The sequence below is a fragment of the Pleurodeles waltl genome, chromosome 11 (genome assembly GCF_031143425.1).
Source record: "Pleurodeles waltl isolate 20211129_DDA chromosome 11, aPleWal1.hap1.20221129, whole genome shotgun sequence".
Lineage (NCBI taxonomy): Eukaryota > Metazoa > Chordata > Amphibia > Caudata > Salamandridae > Pleurodeles > Pleurodeles waltl.
This window is the reverse complement of record NC_090450.1, coordinates 17,398,071-17,424,373: the sequence shown is the minus strand read 5'-3', so window position 1 is coordinate 17,424,373 and position 26,303 is coordinate 17,398,071. Positions and strand designations below refer to the sequence as shown.

The 26,303-nt window shown below is 45.9% G+C and overlaps 1 protein-coding gene across 5 annotated transcripts in view; it reads right to left on the bottom strand.

Moving 5' to 3' along the window:
• The window catches only part of LOC138265246 (mucin-4-like), a 422,755-nt gene that overhangs the window by 265,728 nt on the left and 130,724 nt on the right, over window positions 1-26,303 (bottom strand). For all 5 annotated transcript variants that reach the window (XM_069212831.1, XM_069212835.1, XM_069212833.1 and 2 more), the window contains exons 35-38: window positions 25,030-25,149; window positions 19,746-19,954; window positions 9,287-9,356; window positions 960-1,124 (exon numbers count right to left, since the gene is read on the bottom strand). In XM_069212831.1, coding sequence (XP_069068932.1) covers window positions 960-1,124; window positions 9,287-9,356; window positions 19,746-19,954; window positions 25,030-25,149 — 564 coding nt within the window. The remainder of the gene's footprint in view (window positions 1-959; window positions 1,125-9,286; window positions 9,357-19,745; window positions 19,955-25,029; window positions 25,150-26,303) is intronic.

The window sequence follows — 26,303 nt, the reverse complement described above, 5'->3', positions numbered from 1 at the left end:
CAAAGAGCTACCACAACCTCTCACTAATATCAGGCAGTTGGGAGGATGGAGCCTTCATCAACTGTGGTAAGGTGTCCTGTTGCTGCCAGACTCTATATGAGCCACCACATTCTGTTTTAGTCATGCATTGAATTCCTCCAAAATTCACTTTTGTTTATTCATTTGCAAACAGGAAATTGGAGGTTTAAACGGCATTGGCAGTAGGCAACGACCACATTTATTACAGTACATTACAGTGTTGACCTTGGCTCTTCTAAGGCCAAGGCCTAATCAAAGATTCCAGTCATTTGGTTCTCATGAAAGCAAGCAGTGCTACTGGGTGTAAAAACTCCCCTAACAGTGGTCTTCTTCATAAGGCAAGTGCTGGACGTTTTCTGTAATAAGAGATTCTTATTTATGCTCAATGAAACTCATCGAGAGCTACTAATATTACTAGTGTTGTAATGACCCCACCAGACAAGATTACATTAGTGGCCACTGTATGCAAACTTACTAGCACTGATCACTTCAGTGCATCATGTATTGTTGTTAAAAAAAAAATGTCAATATAGAATGCCTCTATGTGAGTATTAGATAACAACCATAGCTGCAATGTCACTGGCACCATGATAAAACCATTTGTACAGATTTCTCCAGTGCCACATGATGTATCAATCAAAGATCAGCTTTAAATATATCTTGCAAATTCAGCCATTTTTCTCCAAATATCTGCGAATGAGTTCTGAAAATAAGCACATTTTTGTCTCAAATATACACACTCAACTTAGATATACATATATTAAGTCACCCAAGCAAAAGCTTCTAATTTAGTAGGCTGGACTGCACACAGAAGAGCTACTTACAGATAGAAGGAGAGATACCATTAGCTCACAAGCTACTCATTGGAGAAGCCAGAGTTAGATCATTAGTGAGACAAAATAACAGGCATGACAATCAGCTCATCACGTGTGTCTGCTTACCCAGAAGTCCTTCTGTTCTGTTCTGATAAGAGTTGTCAAAGCTTGTAACAAAAGTCAGTGCTCCCAGTCTTGCTGAGACTGTCACAGATATACCACCCTCAAATGAGGCTCTGCTTTCATTCTGTTCTGTTACGGCCAGAAGAACCTTATCAAAGTATGTGGCATCTTGACGATACAAAAAAGAAAGCACAATGCATCATTTCATCAGTTTTAGGTTCTAGAAAACTAACATCATGTCTGGTCACATGTTCAATATAGTGTTGATCATTCACACTAAACTTTGGTCCAAAAGATGTTACACAAAGCATCCAGCTCGCAGTGACGGCTCCTCCGTATGAGCGGAGGAGCGTGAGCCCCCCGCCAGCAGCGGCAGCTGCTAAACAGTTTAAAGAAAACGATAAAAAACTATGGTTATTATCATTTTCTTTAAAAGGGGTGGGGTCATGGGGTGACGTGCACTGAGGGGGAGTGCTCAGCACTCCCCTTCAGAGCGCATGCGTGTTTGGCCGGCGGTCTCGGGCTGGCCAAACACGCATACGCTGAAGGCTGTTTCCAGCCCGGCAACTGTGTGGCCAGGCTGGAGAGAGCTTGCACAGGTTCCCAGTCTGCCTGGGAGCGCCCAGCCAGGGCGCTCCCAGCCAATCCTGACGCTGCTTTGGGCAGTGTCAGGATTCGCTGCAGGGCAGGCTGGGAGCCTGTGCAGTCAGAAGGGAAGAGGAGCGAAGTCGCAGGGCAGCGCCGAAAAAGGTAAGTGTTGTTATTTTTTCTTTTTAATTTAATTTAATTTTAGGTGTCTCCCTGCCTCCCCCAGTGCCTCCTCCCCACCCCACCCCTTCCGCGGCCCGCAAGCCTCTACTGCCAGCTCACCTCTTCTGACACACATCAGTAATAATCCAGATCATAAATGTTGTAGCAAGAGTGAGAGAAAAAGCATCATTTGCATATATTTACTGCAACTAGAGTACTTATGATGCACACACGAAGGCCCAGAACACCTCTGGGTGTGCAGTAGAAGAACATAGACCAAGATGTAAAGAAGGGAAGAGACAGACAGGTGGAACAAGCAGAGCAGTGAAATTGAGCTCCAGAGGAACGTCATTCGCATAGGAAGTTCCTAGTGGCTTTTCTGTAAGGGATCAGTATAAGTATTGCTCTTATCTCCAGAGGAAGCTGGCACATAATTTGCAGTGAATGTGCTGTCATCAGTGTTGGTTAATCAGAAAAGATAGAGGTTGTCTCATTTCAAATGTTTGTTAGGGATGCAGTGGAAAATCTTCACAGACAAATAATGGGGATTTAAAAGGTGAAGAACAGATTATTGAATTTAATTGTAGCTCAGAAGTCATCCAAGAAAAGGAAGAGTGGTGTCTCAGTATCTTTGACCGATGATCAGTGCTTAATTTGTGCTTGTTGTTTCCGGTGCTGAGCACCGGCACTTAGATTTGAGGGCTGGGGCTTATTCTTCTGCTAAAGCATTTGCTGCGAGCAAAAGACACATATGGGAAAGATGGAGGAAGGGAAAAACGAAAAAGCGTCACAAAGAGAGAAAGTAGAAAGCTGCAAGAGTGAGCTGAAGGGGCGGGATTGGCTTTATATTGATTAAAGAGGCCCGAGTTGGCTTCAGGATTACGATGCCTCAGTATTCCGTGCTCCCACATTTAATTGCACCAGCCGCGAGTTTCAGAGGAGGGCTTTGGGCACCGGCACGTTTTTATTTACAAATTAAGCACTGCCGGTGATTATCATCAATGTTTATTCTATACATATTGAAGGCAAATATATTGGACATGAGTGAAGTTGGGATAAAAAGAATTGGTATCGTTTTGTCTGGGGAGGGTTATGGAGCTGACAATCACTTGCTGAAGGTGAGATGACATTAAAGGAGGGATTGTTAGGGGATTCCATAGGGAAAACTAATTAAATCTGTGTATTTTAGGTCACATAGTAGATTACAGAGAAATGAACTCATGTCTGATGCCGAAAATGGTAGCTATTTCACAACAGAGGAGGGGGTTTTAGTCAGGTGGATTTCTGACCGATATTTCAGCCCACCATAGTTACCGACTGTGAACACATCCGTAAATCCAGCAGGGCGGAAATAATCTCAATTTGTAGTTTTTAGGGAATAATATTCAGAAATTGGGATCTATTTGCAGATGTCTTGCCCCAGAGTTTGACCTGAAGATTTCATCTTCCTTCAGGAGCTGAAGTCTGAGTGAATTAGCAGTTCTTGTAATCTTGATGGGCCGAGAGCTTATTTTAGCAGCCTCAATGGGATTACTGGGCGCAGCACGAATGAGGCTCAGAGGTTCTCTCTTAGAGATCGGTGGTAACTGTAGGTGAGCCACATTCCTGCTCAGAAAGGCAAATGAATGAGTTTTTCACCCACAAAAACGGAATTAGGGCTCATCTGCTGCTTTGTGGCTAGAAATATGATCTGAATTTAAGGCATGTTCCATGTTTTTACTAAAATTGCAATGAATACAGTGCATCAAGAAATTCCATTGCCTTAAACACCAGCTTAAAAAATATATGGTAGCTACAATCCCCTTTGACCCCAGAGATTGGAGAAAGTACAATGCTTCTGTGCAATGACTCGGTAGTACTTCATCAATAACGGTTTTAAAACAAATGACCTATACTAAGAATAAAAAGTACAAAAAACATGACATGTAAAGTGCTCTTTACTGACTTCTGATCACTTGGGAAAGAATGAAGATGTCACAACCCATCTGTCATTGCACTGGGGGAAAATAATCGATCTATGAAATAGAAACCTAAGTGTAATAAAGTGCTGGTACTACTGCGTACAGCAAGAACAGGTGCATGTTCCTAAGTGTAATAAAGTGCTGGTACTACTGTGCATCGTACACCAAGAACGGTTCCATGTTCCTAAATGTAATAAAGTGCTGGTACTACTGCATACAGCAAGAACGGGTGCATGTTCCTAAGTGTAATAAAGTGCTGGTACTACCGTGCATCATACAGCAAGAACGGCTGCATGTTCCTTAGTGTAATAAAGTGCTGGTACTACTGTGCATCGTACATCAAGGACAGGTGCATGTACCTAAGTGTAATCAAGTGCTGGTACTACTGTGCATCGTACAGCAAGAACGGGTGCATGTCCCTAAGTGTAGTAAAGTGCTGGTACTACTGTGCATCATACAGCAAAAATGGGTGCATGTTCCTAAGTGGCTTAAGCTGCATATATGAGACAACAGAGGAGAGTACAGACTCCTTTGCCCATCTCTCATCCACCCAGTGGGTATAGCATGTATCCAGAAGGCAAAGATCGTAAGGGGTCTTCAATCAAGCCCAGTTTATCCAGAGCCATGGCCACATCCCTAATGCCCCTCAGCCAGGGAATCTCTATGCCTCGAGTCCGGGAGAGACAGTCCTCAATCAGCAGTCTATTTAGGGAGCGCGCCTCATAGACCCAGACCCTGCGCCACAGCAGCATTGGTGTGTCCTTAAAATATCGTGAAGGTGTAAGAGCCCTGTCCTGAACCCGTACTGGATATCTGAGAAGGTACCACTCTCCTCCACCCAGGTCTCCAGGTGGGAGAGTAAAACACAACCCAGAATTGGGAGAGTAGAATACGACCCAGGAGAGAAATCGGGCAAGAACAGCTGAGGTCCTCTCATTTTCCCTTTTTTGAAGATGCGGACATTAGACCAATGTGAGTTACGGTGGAGGAGCTGGCTGCTCTTAAAACGTTAGCTACCAAAGAGGCCCACAGATCCAGACTACTCCATCCAGGCTGGTGGCTTTTCCAGTAGTGCTAGATTTAATAGCCACTATCATCTGCAGTGATGGACAATACTTTGGAAACAGTCCTTTGCTGCAACAGGTGAATCACTGCCATTGCCTAATTCATCGCTAGTGGAATAAACCTCCCTAAAAAAGTAGCCCCTTCATGGCAAGATATGGCACATTCAATCAAAGGTTCATCCTGGTTTTTAAAGAATGGTTCATGTATGATAGTCCAGAAAGCATTCTGATCATTCTTGAGGCATGCTTCTTGGATACCTTCTTAAGCTTTTAATATAAGGCTGTTTTTCCTTTCTGCAATTGCCAATTTGTAGGTCTTCCTACAACGGGAGACCTCCGTAGCAGACTTAGGCTGCCTATGGAGAGAGGCCATTAGCTCTCTGTGAGACCTGGAGCATGCTGTGTCAAACCATCCCCTCTTCTGGGCCCTCAGAAGCCATCCTGCAATAGTGCCCCTGAATCTGCCTCTGAAAGAGTGATAAACAATTTCTTTATACTAGCTTCATCAATCTCAGTTTCTAAGCACACAACTTAAACAAAGTATGATTACCCTTGACCATTTGGGATATGAAAGTTTCAACGTATCAGACTCCCAATTAATGCGAGTGCCCTCTGTGTTTTGTGTGGAGATGCCAGTAAATCTCCTAGTGGAACCAACCACCTTGTGACAGTTAATGATATCTACAACAAGGCTTTGGGGAAAATGATTACTCAATGCAAGATTATATACTAGATGTTCCCCCTCCTTAGCAGTTAAATAGGCAGATAATAAAATAAAATCAATTCCGGATCCCACAACCTTACCCACAAAGGTCTTAGGGAGAATAAACTTTCATAGTGCTACATTAATTTGGAAACACATATTGAATTTCATCATCAGGTAATTAATCTTCTTACTAAACACACCATGGGAAAAATTAAGTACAGAGTTCCCTTCAAAGTCTGTTAAGCCACAAGCATCTTTATACACTGAGGGCAGAGATCTATTTTGAAATCACCACCCCATACCAAGCCCAACTCGCTACCACCTCTAGAGTTGAGGGAGACCAAGCCATGATCTCATTTTGACAAAATACAGCTTCTGTCTGCTGTTGGACTGTTGTCCAATCAGAAACCAGACACAGACTCCAAGCCAAAGACCAGATAGAATGATGTATTAGCTGCATAGAAAAAAAATTGGACATTGACCATGGTTGATACATTATTCGTCAGGCCCCCCCAGGGGCGACCAGATAACGATGAAAATAGCTGGTAGATGGAATGCTTTAAATCCATTAATGTGAACAGGTGGCAAAGCCAATGTTTCCTGTAAATCTGTCCATGTGTGGCTCCTGGTTTTCCCTTTCATTCAAGACACATTCCAGAACAAAAAGGAGAGTGTAATGGTATTACCATTTTTATTGGCATGATTGGATGTTGAATCACATGCAGTTGTCAGTGGGGTTGGTGGAATATTAGCCGTCCCTCAGGCAGGTCTAATATCAGTTTCCTGGTTCCCCCTTGATATTAACAGTGCCTGGGCTTGCCTTGGGGTGGGGGGGGGGTAAGGTTGGTAGTGTTCTGAGAGAACCACGTTTGATTTCAGATGATGGAACTGGAATTGTATGCAAGAGTGGCCAGAGTCAAAGTGGCATAAATCACATTCCTCTAGAGTTAGTGTAAGAGCTACGTGCACATTTACAGCTGTCAAGGGTGTATTTAAACGCTTGCAAAAATCAGAGCCAATGGCTCCTCTCAGAATCCTGCCATCTATGCATTAGAGTTGCTGGACCTTGGCAACAATGGACCGGAGTAACAAGGTGGCAACATTAGTGATAGCTCGATCCCCCCCAATTTATCCTCAAGCTGCCAAACAAGGCTAGCTAGGTCCGGAGAGGACTAGGTAGTAATAGTAATGTCTCTCCCCTTAAAACTGTACTTTCCCTGTACTCTATTGACTCCAGATGTATGGTGTTCATATGTCTGGTGCTCACCACCGTCCCAAGCAGTTTTAAAATTGTGCTCCTATTAAGGATGTCATACTTGCCCTTAGAGACCTAAGGTGGGATGAAATCAAGCTTATTTGTTGGAAAGTTGGGAATACCTGCAGACTTCTGTTTTGCCACTTCTGCTACCTCAGTGCTATTTGCCAAGTTACTTTGTGGAGCTAAAGAGGTCCTTAGAGAAGAAGAGGGGTGGGCTGCTGGCACATTAGACCTTTGCTTGTCTGTACAAGGATAAAAAGATGCAAAGACAGGATTAGGAGTCAGGATCTGGCTGGCAGGTTCAAACATTGCTACTGAATCAATTGTTAGTTCTGTCAGTGATTCGGGCCCGAGAGGTATAGGGTCTTCACTCAGCGGAACAGGCATATTAGTTCCTGCGGTAACAGCAGCAGAATTCTCAGGATGTGCATTACCAGTATGAAGATTCAAAGTTGATGATTTTCAAACAAGTGGTGGTCTCTCACTTGTGTCTTGCTTTCCGAAGCCTTTTACGCTCCCTTTTTGTGGGTAGCTTTGTAGCAATTGTCTGCTGGGCTATGGGGACTGTCCTTTCAGTGATTTAGCTGAGCTTGTTGTTTTGTGGGTTAAGACAAAGTACTCCAGGGGCACTCTCTTTACCAATTTTTAGCAGCAGGTAAATGGAAGTGCAACATAATAAGTTGTTTCGTTACTGACCCCTCAAATACCTCAGTGGGATCAGGTCTGGTGTTAAGGCAGGGTGAGCCTACATGCAGTGGATGTTCAGAAGTGCCATTCAAGAAAGTGCCATTCATCAAAGCAGAGGCCTGGCTAGGTTCCATCTTGTCTACAGCATGTGTCTGTCTGTTGGGCAGATGTTGAAATTCAATCAAGGATAACATCCAGCATTTGAGTTAACCTAGCAAGGGAGGTGATCGTACTGGAAGAAGGGTGAGAGTGATATGTAGCAGTTGGATCTGACTGGATCCCTGTAATCGGGTTGTTCAAGGCTCACAAGTTTGCATCAATTCCCATGATAAGGGCCGCTAAGGCACTTAATAAGCCTACTTGCATATCTGGCTTGTCGTAATAATAAGATAAAGATACTGGAAATGCCTCCACATTGTTAGGTAAAGTATTCAGGGTGGTGCTGCCTGAGTTATTCAGGAAGGTCCCAGCAGTCTGACTATTGAGAGATTTATGTTGTAGATTATATTTTTCTCATAGGGACATTAAGTCAGAGTGACATGTGGAATCAAAATCATGAGTCCCAAGAACCTCTTCTACAGGAGTGTGACTAGACATTCCCTTAACTGGACTGGTGGTCAGTACTTTTGTAGTCAATAGGTATAGCCTGATAGGCCTTAATGGGGTCGAAAATGCCAAAATGACACACAAAGTTGCTTGTGGTGTTGTTCCAATCTGTTATTTGGACTTGGCAATACCGTACTAGTCACCTGACACACCGGGCTAGTCTGGTCATTTAATATTTTACTCCTATTGGCTTTACCCACTTTCACAATATTTGCTTCCATTAGGAGAGAAGTGGAATGATCAAATGCTGTCACCAGAAGCCCTCCTGGTGGTCTATGGCATGAATCAGGCAGGAATAGTTAGTATAGTTAGTATAGTGCGGTGTGTGTGCAGATTGCCTTTAATACCAGGAGAGACGACTCCTTCATCCCTCAAGTATACAAGGCAATCGCCAGCTGGGTAACAGGAAGAGTTTTGAGGGAGACTCCGAGCCCCATTGTTGGAAATATTTGAATTTAGATAGTCCATAATCCTAGAGCGCTTGGGTGTGGGGAGAGTGTGAATGAGATATGGAGGCGTACCAAGAGCCAGATGATAGCACTGGCAATATCGTAATGTCACCTACCAAGTCATCAGTGGAGGTAGATATATCTTTCTTGCCAGACTTCTTGGCTGCTTTGTTCCTGCCCCATTCTTGTTGACCGTCTGATGACCCCCCCAAATCATCCCTGAGCGCATTGTAGTTGAGGAGTTTTAGCAGTCACAGCTAGAAGCAGATAATTGCAGTCTGTTCAAATGACGTAGAGCAGTTTGCCACAAGTTCTGGATGCCCCAGTAGGGCAGGCTGCACCTGCCTTGTGGTGGCTGCCTCCACGATCTGGGAGCCTTTGTCCTGCGGCCTAGACCTTGTGATGCAGTCCCTGGTGATAAGGATCAACCCGGCAACACCAGCACAGCTCCAGCGTCCGCCTGGAGGGCACGAGCTCTCGCAACTCGCGGGGACTGAACAAAGTCCCCGCACATAATACATATTTCCCATGAATTTACTCTTGCCCTGTACGTGGCATTTACTTTGCTTGGCCGCTGCCAGTAGGGCACAGGTGCTGCCTGTGCCACAAAGGTGGTATGGTAGTCGACTGACAGATGTTAAATAATGTCCTTACATTGACTATTGTGGAATGTAGTGATATCAGAGGGAAGTGTGCATGGGTGCGAGAGTGAGGCCTTATTTCAAAAGAAAATCACATGCCTTACCAATCATCTTAGTCTACTCAGTAAGTCATTTATTGTTTTATAGAATGGTCTTAACTAAGGATCCATTTCTTATATATGAACATCGAAACATGGGGATTACTTACTTCTGACAGAAAGAAATGAGCCATTGACCATAACAGTGGTTGTATTTTCATCAAGGATTCCCCACTGCACCTGAAACACAATTGAATGGGAAGTACATGAGCATCAGTTTTTTAACAAGTCAGCAAACAAGTTTACTAGTCGGAGATCTTAGGATGCTATGATTTTCCTCATGAGTTACAGAACAGATATGCAATAAGTGTAATGTTCAGCATTGCTGACAGATAAATTAAGGCTTGTATTCTCTCAGTAATGCTAGGCTTTCCAGGTGTTTCAGTTGTGCACATAAACGAATGCTGGGTTGGTGGTAAAGTGCACATATGCAGTGGGACACAATGTGCGGGTAAGAAGAGAATAGCCACAACTTGTGGCAGAACCTAGTGTCGGGGAGCAGTAACAGAGGGGAAAGCAGAACCTCTGCTGGTCAACGCTGCACAAATTGTGGCTTCATCAGATTTCGGCTGCTGTAGGACTGGGTGACTGCCTTGTTCTAGGTGGCCGTTAATTTCTAGAGGGGTTAGAACAGTATGGGATCCGTCAGACAGCCAGACAAGGATACGTGTATATATCCTGTGTGTGAGGATGAACTACTAGGGTCCAATAGTTAGACTCCAACTAAGGTTAAAGTGTGAGTGGCCCGTTGCAGTGTTGCACTTTCTATATTACTTGTTCAGATTTGATGCTGTTGACTGCTGCACCTTTGTTAGTCACCAGTGAGCAGCACACAAATGAAGTGCATAGCTTTATTTTACTCCAAAAAAGCCAACCACTGGGGCTTACCTTTTACGACTTAGCTTGCCTCCCCTTTATTTATGGTGGATAGCATGATTAAACTCTGATTACTTTCTTTTATTTACCCCAAATTTTTCGCATGCTGCTGGTTTTGTGTTACACAAATCATACTCAGATCATCATCAACAACACTAATGTTGGAGTGGGGCCTAGAGCTTCTAATGAAGAAGTTACTCACCTTGGGTAATGCCTTATCTGGTAAAGACATATTCTAGTTGCAGATTCCTTACTTTAGAATTTCCCTAGGTATCAGTCTGGATCTGGAGATTTTTCTCGAGCACCACCCCTGCACACCATCAGGTGGCGTTGGTCGGTTCTGTGTCCGTCGTCGGTGTCGTGAGCGCCAAATATGACGTTGTGGGACCTATATAGGCCCGGCCAGGCACGTTGAACTCAGTTTCTTTTCACAACTTTCCACGCCAGGAGCGCGAAGCCATGAGGAACACTGACGACTGGTGCATCAAAACTAGGGCTTGAAAATGAAGTCCCTGGCCCTAGAAATCAGTTCGCAGAGCTGGGAGGGATGGGTAGGTCAGTAAGGAATGTGCAAGTAGGATATGTCTTTACCCGATAAGGCATTACCAAAGGTAAGTAACTTGCTCATTGGATAAAGTCTTGTAGTTACCGATTCCTTACCTTAGAATAGATAACCACCCAATTTCATCCCAGGAGGAGCGTCTATGAACCAAGATCATACCAGGAAGTCCTGCAGGACTGAACGGGCAAAGTACCCGTCCCTTCGGACCTCACTGTCCTTAGAAGGATGAGAGGGTGGGTAACAAGTAGGCAAGTTATAGATTGGCCTACATGAAAGGGTGTGACCACTTTTAGCAAAAAGGAAGCACTGATGCGAAACACCACTTTGTCAGGATAGATGAAAAGGTAGGGTGGCTTAGATGACAATGCCTGCACCTCACTCACCTTGTGGGCAGATGTAATGTGTTGTGAGCTGGGCTCTGGTTGCAGTACCCCCCCTTTTTGGCCAGGTGTCAGTATGTTTTGGACTGTGGTGCACTGGGACCCTGTTAAACAGGATCCCAGTGCCAGTGCTCTCGCCCCAACATTTTGTAAAATGGTACTTTTAACCCCCTCAGTTGGCATACTGGTGCACCCATGTAAGTCCCTAGTATATGGTACTTGGATACCCAGGGCATTGGTACACCAGGGTCTCCCATGGGCTGCAGCATGTATTGTGCTACCCAGAGGAGCCCATGCAAACTCTGTCTACAGGCCTGCCATGGCAGTCTGCGTGAAATGGTGCCTGCACCTTTCACCACCAATATAAAGCTTACCTTATATTGTGGTCACTGCACTTAGACACTGTAAGTCACCCTTCTGGTAGGCCCATCAGCCCAAGGGCAGGGTGCCGGTCCCTAAGTGTGAGGGTATCCTTGCATGAGCAGGGTACTCCTACAAAACCCAGACTCCGGTCCCTGGGCTTTGTAAGTACGAGGAAGCCATCTTAAGGTATGTAGTGGACACTGGTCAACACAAGTGCTCCAACTACATAGTGGCTTCTCCAAACCTATGCATGTTTGGTATCAAACATGTTGGAATCATGCAACTACACCTATTCCATTGCTAATTGCACGATCCTCTGTACTCTGGGAGTTCCTTGGAGGATCCCCCAGTTCTGTCTATGCAGACTTACGTGGTCTGGCTTCCAGCCTACGCTGCTGCTGACCCCAGACACTGTTCTGCCCTCCTGCTTGTGAACCTCACTCAGGCAGAGGGAGGAAGAGCAAAGGATTTCCTGCAAGGGAGAGGTGTGACCACCTCCCACTGTGTATTAGGTGTCTTACTGCTGGGGTGGGGTGGGGTGGCCTCTGAGCTCCACCAGACTGCTTTGAAGAGCACATTTGGTGCCTTCCTTGCATAATCTGGTTTTCACCCCTGGTTCCCGCTCTGGTGTGAAACTGCACAAAGGACAGGGTAGTGACCACCCCCTGTCCACCCAGGTGGCCACTTGATTTTGCCATCTTGAAAATAAGATGTGCAGGGACCCCTGGGAGCATCTGAGTGGTTCCCCGCCGACACCAGAAAAACCGTGACCCACGCCCTCGTCACGAGCCGCCTGGACTACGGCAACACCCTCTACGCCGGGACCACAGCCAAACTCCAAAACCGCCTGCAACGCATCCAAAACGCCTCGGCCCGCCTCATCCTCGACGTACCCCGCAACAGCCACATCTCCGCACACCTGAGACACCTGCATTGGCTCCCAGTCAGCAAAAGGATCACCTTCCGTCTTCTCACCCACGCACACAAAGCCCTCCACAACAAGGGACCGGAATACCTCAACAGACGCCTCAGCTTCTACGTCCCCACCCGCCCCCTCCGCTCCGCTGGCCTCGCACTTGCTGCCGTCCCTCGCACCCGCCGCTCCACGGCGGGTGGGAGATCTTTCTCCTTCCTGGCGGCCAAGACCTGGAACTCCCTCCCCACCAGCCTCAGGACCACCCAGGACCACTCCGCTTTCCGGAGACTCCTAAAGACTTGGCTGTTCGAGCAGCGATAACCCCCCCTTTCCCCCCTAGCGCCTTGAGACCCGCACGGGTGAGTAGCGCGCTTTATAAATGTTAATGATTTGATTTGATTTGATTTAGGCGAGGTAGAAGATGTCCCTAACCCCCTCTGATAGGTGGGTCACTTTAGAGAGGGACCAACCCCCTTTTAGGGTTAATTAAGGGCTCCCCTGAGGGTGAGTCCTCAGATTTGTCAAGCAAGACTCTACAAGGAACTCTCTGCAAGACATCTTCTGCTCCTGAGCTCTGGAACCGCTGCTGGTCTGCTTTGTAACCGAAACAAGTCTGCTTCTGATGGGAATCCCGCAAGAATTCTGCAACATCCAAGGCTGTGCATCCTCCAGGGTCACAAGGACTCTGTTTGCATGTGGCAGCACGAAGAAATCTCCCTTGGAATAAAGGAGTCACTCTCCTGCATCCGCAGGCACCTCAAGACTTCAACCGGCTAGTGAGGTCTGCTGTCCCATGGACATCGAAAGGCTCTGCATCACAGGTGGTGGGTCTTTGGCCTCCTCTGGGTCCTGCTTGTTTCTGACCTACTTGGGAGATTGCTCGTGGGGGCTCTGACAACTTCTGCTGGCCTTCCTGTGTGCTCAGGGCCAGCCCCGACTCCCCCTCAAGGATATAGTCCCCTGGACCTTGCTGGTCCCCAAAAACTTGCAACTACATCTTCAGCTCCTGCTTGCATTTGCCAGTGCCTGTTGATGGCCTCACCTCATGCATCCAGGTCCCCTAGTGTAGGTACTCCTATCTTCTGGGTATCCTTGGGTGAGGACACTCTCCAGTCTCCAACCTTCCATTTGTGCGCTGGTTTCCTATGGGTCCGCTAGTAAGGAGCCTGAAACATGTGAACTCTAACCACTGCTTGCTGATGTTAGCCTATGGGACGACAGGTTAGGTAACCCCTCTGCACCTGGTCGCTGGGAACACTTGCTGTACTTACCTCTGGTGTTTTCATCTTTCCCCAGCTCCTAGCTAACTACCATGCTCACCTTGGTTGGGTTCACTATTTTGAATTCCGCTTACTTAGTATATGGTTTGGCCGCCCCCATAGGGCCCTATACGGTATACTATTTCTGCTGGTTATTTTGTTTAACTATTTTATTTTGTATAGATATCTCCAAAGGGAGCTACACCAATTCTAGTCTAGTAGTAGTGCTGTAATAAAGAATCCTTTATTTTTGCAACACTTGTGTTGTCTTTTCTTGCCAGTGAGTTACTGTCTCACTGCTGTAGTATTGCAAGTGCTTTACATTCCTCCTGGATAAGCTTTAGCAGCTCGCCTCAGCTACCCCTAGAGAGGTTTTCATATCCAGACACTTTTTCACTATCACTAAGGGGTTGCCTAGACTCAGTATAGAGTGCCACACCATAGACTGAGCCAGTCTCCTACATAATGGACACAAGGAAGGCTGTTTTCAATGTTAGAAGTCCGAAAGGACAATTGTCAAGAGGCTGAAAAGGAAATGTCAGAACCAAATTCAAATCCCATTAGGGCATGATGAATGGTGATGGAGGAAACATGTGGGTAAGACCCTTAAGGAACCCACTAACTATAGAAGACTCTCAGAAATGCAGAGGCAGCAGACAAATAACCTTTGAGGGTGCCCAAAGCAGAGCCCTGATGGGCCAAAGAAAGAATAAACAAGAGGACCTCAGAAAGAGAGGTAGAGAGGGGGGTGAACAGACTTGTCTGTGCACCATGCCGCAAATTTGTTCCATTGACAGGCAAATACCATTTTGGTGGAGGTACGCCTGACTGCCAAGATAACATTACAGACTTCAGGCGGAAAGTTGAAAGCTGTCAACTGCAGCCGCTCAATCTCCACACAAAAGGCAGACACTGGACAAGTTCAGATGGAGAACCCTCCCCTGCTGCCGCATCAGAAGATCCTCCCGAAGGACCAGCTTGATTAGGGGATCAATGGCCATGCTCAATAGCTCAAGATACCAGACACTTCATGCTCTGTCTGGAGCCACAAGCATTACTTGGGCCCGGTCGTTCTTGATCTTCTTGAGATCGATGGGCAGAAGTGGTATGCACAGATAGGCATACAGGAAGCCTGAGCTCGAGATGAATAGCATTGCCAAGCAAGTGCTGCCTTGGAAGCTCCAATATGCAAAACTGCTGACATTGCATGTTCTCTGCGCAGGTGAACAGATCTAACCAAGACTCTCTTCACTGCTGAAAGGGACCTGGCACCACCTCCTGATGGAGACGCCATTCGTGATCGACCAGGCATTGTTGGCTGAGTTTGTCCACTCTGGCGTTTAGAGAGCCCGCCAGGTGTTGAACCACCAGGGAAATGCCCTTATGTTCCAACCATGTCTAGAGGCGCAGACCCTCCTGACAAAGGGTCTATGGCCCCACCCCGCCCTGGTTGTTGTAGTACCACACAGCGGTGGTGTTGTCCTTGAACACCTGCACTTTTTTCCCTTTGAGAGAAGGAGGGAATGCTTTCAGTGCCAGTCTGCTCGCCCTGTGCCCCAAAAGATTGATGTGGAGTCTGGACTCCACCGGAGACCGGACGCCTCTGATCTCCACCTCTCCCATGTGGCCACCCCATCCAAGGAGTGGCACATCTTTCACTATGTCAGATCTGGTTGGGGAAGGGAGAGATAACTGCCTCTGAGTCAGTTGTGGTTCAAGAGCCACCACTGCAAATCTTGAGCAGTTCCCTCTGAGATCTGGACCATGTTGGAAGGCTTTGCCTAATGCTGCACCCCCTGGAACTTCAGGTCCCACTGCAGAGCCCGCTTATGCCACCTGGCATGTGTCACTAGCAGGAGGCCATGAGGCCCAGCAGCCTCAGGGTCTTTTTCTACAAAATCCAGGATAGAGGCTGAAACATCCGTGGCATAGCCTGAATATTCTGGACTTGCCGCTCTGTAGGATAAATGCGAAACTGCATCGTGTCCAGAACAGCTCCGGCACGTTTATAGTGCACCCCAGTGAATTCAGGAGGTCTGTCATAGTCTGGAGTTGGGAGGCGACAGCCTGGGACGAGCCTGCCTTCAAAAGCCAGACATCAGGTAGGGGAAGACTGAAACCCCTGACCTGTGTAGATGAGCTGCAACTACTGTTATCACCTTGGTGAACACCCGAGGGGTGCTGGTAAGGCCAAAGGGGAGTAGGTGAACTGAAAATGCTTGTGGCCTACCATGAACTGCAAGTTACGTCTGTGAGCAGGCAGGACAGGAATATGAAAATAGGCGTCCTGCAATCCCAACACTACCATGCAGTCTTCTGGCGTCAGGGCAGATAGAACCTGAGCATTTTGAAATTCTCCTTATGAGGAAAAGATTGAGGGTCAAAAGGTCTAGGATAGGGCCGAGGCCTTTGTCCTTTTTGGGCAACAGAAAGTAGCGTGAATAACAACCACACCCTTTATCTGGCACATGGACTCTCTCTATTGCTCCCTTGGCCACAAGAAGCGTAACCTCCTTGCGGAGAAGTGCCAAGTGATCCTCCGTCATCCAATCGTAGGATGGTGGCATGAATGGAAGGGTAGTCCCAAAGGGGAGGAAGAAGCCCCCTTCGGACTATTTGCAGAAACCCATCGGTCTGACGTGATGGACTGCCAGAAGGGCTGATGATGGTGGATCCTGCCTCTGACTGGTCCGTGGTTGGTGAAGCATCAGACTAGGAAGGTTTGGAGGCTGTTGTGGGGTATGAGGGAATGGTGGACTGGCTAGTCCACTGGCTCACTGATCCACAAGGACGTTGGATCCCACGACCTTGGCCACCCAGAGGCTGGGCAGCATGTGCGGCACGGTGGATGGAGGGCAATGGATGTGGTAGAGTGCCCCTTCTGTAGCCACTAAAGGGGCGAAAAGCAGACTGCGGGGGATGAGGAGCAGCTGCGATGCCCAAGAACTTGACTGTATCTCGGGACTCCTTAAAGCGTTTCAGTTTGCTTTGTCTCTGAAGAGAAAAGTACCAATAAAGGGCATGTCTATAAGGGTGAATTGGACATCCCCCGAAAAAAACACGTCCTCAACCAGACGTCCCCAAGGCCACCGTTGATGCAACCGATCTGCCTAGTGAGTAGGTCGTACTCAACCCACATCGTATTGTGAACTCTCCATCAACAGCAGTTTGGGAGAGAATGGCCCGGGCCTCCTCTGAGACCTGTGGCAGCACCTGTGCAACTGTGTGCCATAAAGTATGGGTGTAACTGTTCAAAAGGCATGCGATGTTCACAGACTGCAATGCCAGGCTGGAGGAAGAAAACATCTTTCTCCCAAGCTGATCCAGCCTCTTGGATTCCCTATCGGGGGATGCAGAAGGGAATGCACCTGGGGACGTGGAGGCTTGGATAACCAAGCTCTCAGGCGTAAAGTTTTCCATCAGTAACACTGGGTCATTTGCAACAGGACTATGGTGGTGGGTGATTGTCCTGTTCTCAGGAGCCCCTGTGCTGGGTTGGACCAGGTCACCAGCAGGACATCAGTGAGGGCTTCATTAAAGGGTAAAAGGGGTTCAGAAGTGAAAGCCACAGACTGAAACACCACTGTCAGGAGATTAGTCCCTCCGTAGCCGTGGTAAGGGGAGAAAGCATGCCATTGTCAGGGGAAGTGTCCAGACCACTAGCCTCACCCAGGTCCATCCACTAGTCCATGGGATCTTCCAGCTGGTATTTCAAAGGGCCCTGCGACCCCTCTCAATCCTCACTGTACCCCAACCCAAGAAATGTAAGATCAGCATCTGACCTAGGGAGAAAGATCTCTGGTGAAGTCAGAATCTGCGTTGAGCAACGCCAGTCCGGCTCTGTATCAGAGTCAGCAATGAGGATGGGTATCAACACCAGCCAGGGGCATGGGTGTCATCAGGAGCATCGACATCTAAACTGATGTTGGGGAAGGTCAAAGTGGTACGACCGAGGCGGGTTCAGATCCAGGAATGGATGAGTGGGTGCCCCCTCGGAGCCAAGGCCGAAGCCACCGGCACAGAACCCGAGGGGGCCCCTGTTTACCCCCACAGGGCCCTAAGGCACTCCAGCGGAGTCAGACTGGGCAATTATGAGGCGCATGGCCTCATAAATCTCTCACAGTTGGGCAAGGGTCGCTCCAGCCTCCAACCTTGGGGAGGCATGGAGTCCACCCTGACACAGGCCCTGAGGATGGAGGCCTGGAACGACGACGCTCCTTTTCCCTTGTCTCTTCGGCCGATGGACATGGTGAAGTTGAAATACAGTTATTCTTCTTCAGCTTCTTTTTTGACCTCAACTTACCCAACTGCCCGAGGAGTTGGAGTGGAACGATGAAGAATGGGAGTTCCAATACCATTCTCGGGACCTTCCTCTTGACCCAGAGGCCCCAAGTCAGGCGTTGAGTACCGATCCATCAAATCCATCAGTTGTCTCATCTCTGGCAACCAGACTAACGTTGGCACAAGCAGATCCCTTGTCATGTATATGAGTGTTAGAGCGATCCCTCGCAGGTGATTTTAACAAAGCAGCAGTAAGAACCATAGAGGTAGAAGTCTCAACGCAATATGAGGGGATAGAGCAAGTGGGCATAGCCAATGGTAAAGAGTCAGAGTCCCCAACAGTGAGTGAGCATCAATGCTCAGCTAATTTTGTTTAGTTGGAAACAAGGTCCATTGCCCTTGCCTTAAAGCTGCCAATTGTGGTCTGCAATTATGATTGGAGAGCTGGTAAAGATCCAGTGGCAGCCTTCTGCTTGGCCAAATTCACCACTCATCTGTCTCTAGGGACAAATAAGACACGAATATTAAACACTCACAGTGTCACAGGAAATTATGGGCCTCCAACTGTCGTAAAGCGAGAGAGCACAGAACCAAGAGGGTGGGCCCAAGCCAGCCTCTGCCAGGCTATGACAGGCTAAGACAGGCCTGTCTTGGCCTGATCTTTGCCTGGCCACGCACATGGGCGTGTCACGTGCCATAGGAAGTATCACCTGCTTTCGAGCATGCCTGTGAGACCATGCCCCTCCTTGACCACAGGGTATGCAGTGGGGCGGAGTCCCACACCCGCAGGGCCATAGCAGATGTTACAGCAGATGTCAAGAGCAATGTAGGAGTAGCAGGCAAAACAACCAGACCTTTCAATGTCCTCTGCCACGGGAAGTATCTGGCACTTTTGAGCGCATATGTGCATCCGGACCCATCCTTGATCACAGTGTATGCTGGGTGACATAGTCCAACCCCAGCAGGGCCACAGCAGATGTCAAAGCAGATGTCAGGAGCAATGTTTGCATAGCAGGCAAAACAACCCAACCTTTCAATGCCCTAGCTGGCAATCATATCTTCAACTACAGACAATGTATTTGCAATTTTACGGATCTTCTACCAGAACACTGAGTTGGTTACCCATTGTGTCCCATTTTTGCCCCTCTCTTTCTTGAGGTGAACTCAAAGGTTTGCAGGACTGCTTCACCTTAGCCTTCAGAGACTACTAAATCAGCTTTCTACCTATTAAAGATGCACGTCGGAGAAAACTGTGTTGCCTTTAATTTCTTCTCTACACACAACAGATCTGTAGTAGCAATATTTGGGTTCTTTATAGCCAAAAGACTTTCCTTACAGATATGTTCCACAATTAATAATAACCTAGCTTAAGATTTTTCTTTGAAGTAAAATAGGAAGTAGGTCTTTTCCATAATGGAAACCAGGATACAAAATCCCTGTGATGGCCTTCTCAATAAAGGCACCTTTTTGTTTCCTTTGTGTTGACTGCAAAGCTGAAACAGAACAGGTACTAATGATCAGCCCTGCCTTACACCTCCCTAAGAGCTTAGTTTAATGAACAAGATCCAAACATTGCTAATTCTTGGGTTGGTTCATTACACTAAAAGAGCCTACTCGTGTGAGTTCACATTATGCTTAGGCTGAGAAACAGTTGAGGGTTCATCAAGGTTGGAGCTATTTGTATCTGTTAAAGTCAATATGCTAGAGAGCTATTTTGTTAGAGTGAATTTATTCCAACCAAGTGTGTTATCTTAGGCACGTCACAGAACTGATCCTAAGCTGCACACAAAAATGTTGAACACACTCTATAAATCTTGACCTCTTGGAGAAGAATAATATTCTTTCCTTATTCCATCTTTGCAGGTGCTATTGTTACATTGAGATATTTTAATTCAGCCATAACATTGATGCAATTGATGGCACATCACTGACCTTTGTTCCGTTGATGACTTCTGCTGCTAGGCCAACAAAGTTGGTTGCAGGAGAGGTCCCATTCCCAGCTCTTGCAGTGCGTCCCTGAAGCCTGAAGACCACAGTATCATTTTCATTCCGTGCATTGGCCAGGATGAATTCTCCTAGACCATTAAAGGTGTATGTGAGGCCATCCAAGGTGTATATGTGGGGATCACCGAAGAAGAATCCTAGTGGAAAGCACATATCATTAGTAGAAGGGAGATAGATTACCATTTCAGTTAGTTGTTTACTACACATTTCCCAGTACCAGTTGCTAGTCACAAGCACATGAATGTCTTCACCTATTACACTGAACAGGGAAAACCTAGAGGGTTTTAACTGGAGACCTCCTTATTCTCTGATGCAGGGTTTGGTTTAGTTCTTTGCACACATTTTTTACATTCAGTTAGTCCTAGCGGTGATAACAAAAATACACTTTCACACTTATATTGAAGCAACGTAATTTCCAATACCTGACATACTTCTGGACATTATTTACCAAAAATGAGTCTTAGCCATACTTCAGGATCTGAAGAGTCCCATTGAGAGAATTACATCCTTACATCCTCCCAGGCCTCAGTCATCCTAATCTCAGTAATAGAAAATTAGAACGTTTGAGAATGAGCTGTGAAATCATGATGGACACATCTTTCCCATCATTTATTTTGATGGTCACCTGAACCTCCTGTTCTCTGATACCACTTGGAGGCAAGTTTCAGCAGCTGACATTTACAGGGGTTAGGACCACTTTCTCTGAAACAACATTCTAGTCAATTGGGCATTCGTTCATAGGCAGTTTCTCTACAGTTATTCAGGAGTTTCCGGACTGATATTTTCTTCTGTAGGTTATCCTACTTGATTTTCAATACCCCTTGTATTATTTACAATACCATCTAACAAAGTACCCTAACTGGCAGGAAACTAATCACCTTAGGAGGCAAATTCATCACACAGAGTCATGACATCATAAGACTTGTAGTCAAGACAAGGTTTTTCCTTTTAGACACACAGGAGGTGTGACAACATCAGGCAACAGGGCACACCCAACAACAGAACAATGAGGTTACATCGAGGCAGGATATGGGTAAACAAATGAAACAGAAGGAAAAGACTCCAAGCAGATTACAAAAATTGTATGATGTCAATTAAAATTTCTGCTAGCAAAGAAAGTGACTGCAAATATGGGTCTTGAGGTGTTGAAAGGGGTAATTTCCCCAGGTCAGAAGGCAAAGTTTCAGGGTGAGGTACCTGTGCCTCAAAATGATTTCTTGTGTGCCCTGGAAATACTGAACTTGGGGACTCACAGGAGTGCAGTGTCTCTGTTTCACAGCCCTCTCAGTTCACCAAAGATAGTAATTATACATGAAATATAGGCTGGGCTATAGTTGACTTTGTGAGCTAGGGAACACATATTGCTTTTAATTCTTGCTGCTGTTAGGAGCCAGCTTATGCTACTGGGAGTCTGAGTAAGCTACTGAGAGCCAGTGCACCTAAAAACCTGAAGGGACTTCTCCATCATGCCACCATCAATAATGCCTACTGCAAGCAACTCAACAACTATATTAGACCACAGCTCTAACGAACTGAATAATATGCTCCTAGGCTAGAAGAAGATTCTCAGTTTCTCTGGGGAGAACTGTATTCTTGGCATTTGGCACATCTGGACACCAGTGTATTCCACACATTTTGGTAATTCTTGACAGGCCCTGAGACCAGAAAATCCTTATGTTCTCTGCAGAAAAGCAACACATCTGGAAACTGCTACAGTATGAACTGTTTTACAAAAGGAATGGCCAATTCACCAAAGTGGATTATGAAAATACATAAATATAAAAATCAAGAAATCAAAAATGTAAATAATGTTTCTACTGCTGGCTCACCTCACTATACACCGTCATGAGTATGAATATTGGAGCAGAGGCGTTGTGAGGGGCCCTGATTTCCACACTATCACTAAGTTTTCCAGGTGGGAATGCCAGGATGATGGTGTGGGACTTCGCGTTCCATTGCAAAGAGTTGCACTTACAGGGCATACATCCTCAGCAGGGGCTGTGGCAGATGCCAAGTGTTTAGAGTGATGATACACACTTCATTACAGTGTGCAGCAATGTATGAGACAAACATATTCAAAGATGCTAGAAGTGCCCTCCTTTCTCACCCTTCAACATTCATTTCAAATAACCTTTCCACAAGGATAGGGTGATTGAACTTATCAAAAATACTCAGAACATAGTGACGTGTAGCATGCTTTTATATATATTTTGATAATGTTCAATACAACACCAGCCTTGCGCCATGCTCATATGATCCTGTTTTTTTACATTATAATGAATATGAATGATTATATGCTAGGTATTCTAATATAAGCCTGCTAAATAATTTCAAGTTTTCAAAATGACATATGTTCAATTTCCACATATTTTTTTGTCCTTAACAGGCCAGGGAACGCTGCATGATTTAAGGTTACATGGTAACTAGAGGTTTGCTTCTGAATGAATGACCTTGTGGAGTTCCTCAGATAGGAACCAGAGTAGATACAACAAGTGGAAGGGTGTAAGTGTTCTCTGAAACCAGAATGGGGGTTATTGTTTAACTATACCCTGTAAGAAGTACATTCTAATAGATTTAGTCAGCGCTTAGTAACTGAGGACCTAAATTAGAATATGGCAGACAGCTTAAAGTCCATCAGGGCGTCGGAGTCCTTTACTTCATCAGCCTGAAGACAAGGGCGGCTCCTTCATTAAGGTGGAGGAGCATTGCCCCCCCGCCAGCAGAGGCAAAACTTGAAAAATAAAATGATAATAAACCAGGTTTATTATCATTTTAATTTTCGTACCTGGCTGAGTCCTGGGGGCAGGCTACGGGGCGGGGGGGTGCACTCCCCTCAGTGTGCATGTGTGTCTGGGCGGCTGTCTCAAGACGGCGAAACACAAATGCACACTGAGGTCTCTCCAGCCTGAGCTGTGTTGCTGGGTTAGAGACAGCAGGCAGAGGCCCCCAGTCTGCCTGGGAGCGCAAATCGAGGGCCTCTGGCCAATCTTGACGCTGCTCTCATGTTTCCAGCAGCATGAGAGCAGCTTTAGGATTGGCCGCAAGACAGGCTGGGAGCCTGTGCCAGCCGAAGAGCGGTCATCCCTTGGGAGTCAGGTAAGTTCTTTTTTTTATTATTTATTTTCTTATTGTCACCCCTCACCCCCCCAAACCTCCCCAACCCCCAGCCCCACCACCCTTCCCTGACATCGGCCACTAGTGCCTGAAGAACATGCATCTGCGAAATTTGGAGATGTTCTCAGGCCCCACAGACATCTCTCTACATTGAAAGGAACTGCTGTCATGGAAACTCCAGTCAATGTACGACATGTCTGAGAGATGGTACCATAAAAGACTTTTGTTTTTCAAAAACAAAATTCCAAATTAAGGGTTTGCTTTTGAAAAAAAATGGCCCATCATCCTTCCAGTTTGTCCCAGGCTATGGGAGTCATTATTATTTGTTTTTTTTGCTCATCCATTCCCACCAAGTGTTTCCTAGCAGAGACAGGAAAAAAAAAAGCATCACGCCATCCACCCTAAATAGGAAGCACAGTGTAGCGTCCGGCAAGCTGTCAGAGGAAGTATTCAAATGATGGATCTCCTACAGTCTGCCCATCTCTGAATGAGGCGGGAAGAAAAAGGGTTTTGCAGGCACTGAGCGCGGTTACATTTGCCACAGAGTCCTGTTGCCAAACTCTAAATCAGGACCTTTGGTAGGTTTTTAAGCTAACTGCGCAGAGATGTGTAAGAAATTGGACTAAGGGGCATTTTGCGTTTATTCCATTTTGTTTGCAAAGTTATTGGTAATGAATATGCTAGTTCTTACTAACATGATTTATAGAATAGTGATATAAAAAAAACAGTTTGTTTTAAGATACCAATACTTGTGTGTTTACTGATTTAGGGGCTCTGCCAAATCCCCCGCCGATGACAGAGCTCTAATAGGTTTGGCGGCTAATGCAGCGTAACCAGGCGCGCAAGTAACTGTAGTTTGTCGTAGTTTTATATTTATAAAAGACAACATTTTCGCTTTGGTCCTTGTGTCTGGAGTAGGGTTTTTACGCCGTATACAACGACCTGTTTGGCCTCCTACGCTTTCACTCTGCACATTGGCGCCAATCCAGGGAATCGATGGGAGGGTCCACACCTGTGTTGAGAAGTTCTTACTGGGTGGGGCCACCGGGGAGCCTACGCTGCTTGCAAAACACAGTACACACCGTCTGATGCTGCGGGGCCCCTTGCCTTCGCGCACAGGGATTATTGTCGAACTGATTTTATATAAAACAAAAAAAAACTGCCGATTATAACTCTATGACCTGCAGATGTTGTTGCATTGAGATTTTTATATTGGATTTATTACAGAACTTGGTTAAAATTACTTGCATTATAGCCTTATGTGGTTTTTAAACGAATGATTTCCTGACTGGCTGACTGCTAATGCACCTATCCATATTCACATAACTCAGTGGGAGGGGTGAGATACTCCTTCAAGTTTTCCTTTTCTGCAAACAGTAGATTTCCTGAACACAAGAGGAAACTTTCCCTGAGTGTGACCCTAACAATTTCAGGGAACACAACAAAAGGGTTGAGCAATCGCATTGTCAATGAAAATGCAAAAAGGGTACTGTCTCATAAGATACAAACCAGGTACCATTCCATTTCATAATTTTGCAGCTCATAGCATCCTGCACAAATGTAGAGCTGCAAAAGATCTCTCACAGCTCCTTCAAGTGCACAACTAGACATTCAACTTCTAATAAATGACGTTTTAACCGCAGTAGGAAGAGTCAATGGGCATAAACAGCTGCTTACAGTGATTTTGATCAGTTTATATGAAATTATCAATATTGTATACGTTTCTATGGCTCTCTACAAGACTGACATTAAGATCTGCAATGCTGCAAACATCAATCTGCTCTCTTCACTGGCAAATATTTGAAAAGCTCTGCATACAAACTGAGCAATCTTTCCAGAGCACTAACTTTTTAAATGATAAATTTTACAAAATAAAAAAGAAAGTTTCATCCATTTTTTGAGTTAAAGAAGGAGCAATAAGTCAGTTCTAATACTAGCAGGAATTCTCCCTATGCCACAGACCCATGGTAGAGGAACCCACACAGCTGAGACAACAAAAACAGAGAAGCAGTGTCCAGAATGTCGATGGTGATTTTGGTTTTGTGTTGGTCAATTTCTCCGACAAAAGTAATAATTATGACCATTTAACGTGGCTTACCTCTACGTGGTGGGATATACCCATAGCAGGCATCTGATGGCCTCTTCTCATAGTACAAAGGGCAGAGGTCAAAAGAGCGAAAGTCTCCACAGCAGGCGTTGTATGGATTTATTTCACTAACTGAAAATCAAGAAATCACAATTACTTCTCATGCCTTGGGTGAAGTAACTCCCTTCTGCTCGAGTGGTGGTGTTCATCTTTGTGGGAGCCACCCACTTGCCCTCTCCCCTTTCCAGCACTCTCTATGCAGCACCCAGTGAGGAGTTAGGGGTTTATCAACTGCTTAAATGTGGTCTGGTACCTGAAGAGGGTCGAAAGCCATATTTGGTGGTCCCTGGCCCTGCCTTGCACTTCTAAGACTCACCGGGCTTGTCGCCGGGCCCATATCGTCAACGGGAACCTGTGTGGAGTTAGTGTCTGCCTGTGCTACCCTTGTGTTTCAGACAGCCGCCTCCCCAACCAGAACTATGATCTCAGGAATCCAGGGCCACTGATGGACTTTCCTGAACTCAATGGTCGCAAGATATTAGTTTTTCAGGGAAGTGACTAACAGTGTTTAGAGAGTTGCTGAGATTTGGATGGATGGATGGTCACCAATGTTCTCTGGTCTCTCTGTTCCATGAAACCCAGTATTTGTGATCACTTAGTGACCATGAACAGAACATACTGGACCTAATTCACCAAATGTATTGTGATTCGTAAAGTGTCCCAGTAGTACTACATCATTGCTACAAAGTCACAGACCTGTGTGCCCAGATCTTCTCACCGGTCTCTCCTGCTTTTCTATGTTGAAAAGTCTGTACACATAGATACATTTTAGTAGCTGAATCACGCTGAACTGGGATTGACTGGAATATGGGGAATACTTACACCTATATGAGAGGGGTTTTAGGAGGGGAGGGATATGAAAATGTAAAATACCCCCCACACAAGATTATTATTTATAAATTGCACTTCCATCCTTGTTACAGTCAAAAAGGTACTCCAGCACAACCCTGGACTAAGCCCAGCCCCACACATGGCCCCACAGAGGGGCTGAAACAGACTCTGATAGAAAACAATGGAGACAGGGACTTAGAAACACCCCATAGGCAATAATGGTAAAACAAATAACTTTATTTAGAATTTTATAATACAGATTTTCTTTATTGTGTGGGGTTAAATATCTATCTTTCTGTCTATCTACCTATCTCATAAATTAATATGTAATTAAAACATTAATAGTGAAGTTGTTTTAATATTAAAACTATAATAAACATTTTTAAAAGAATTAC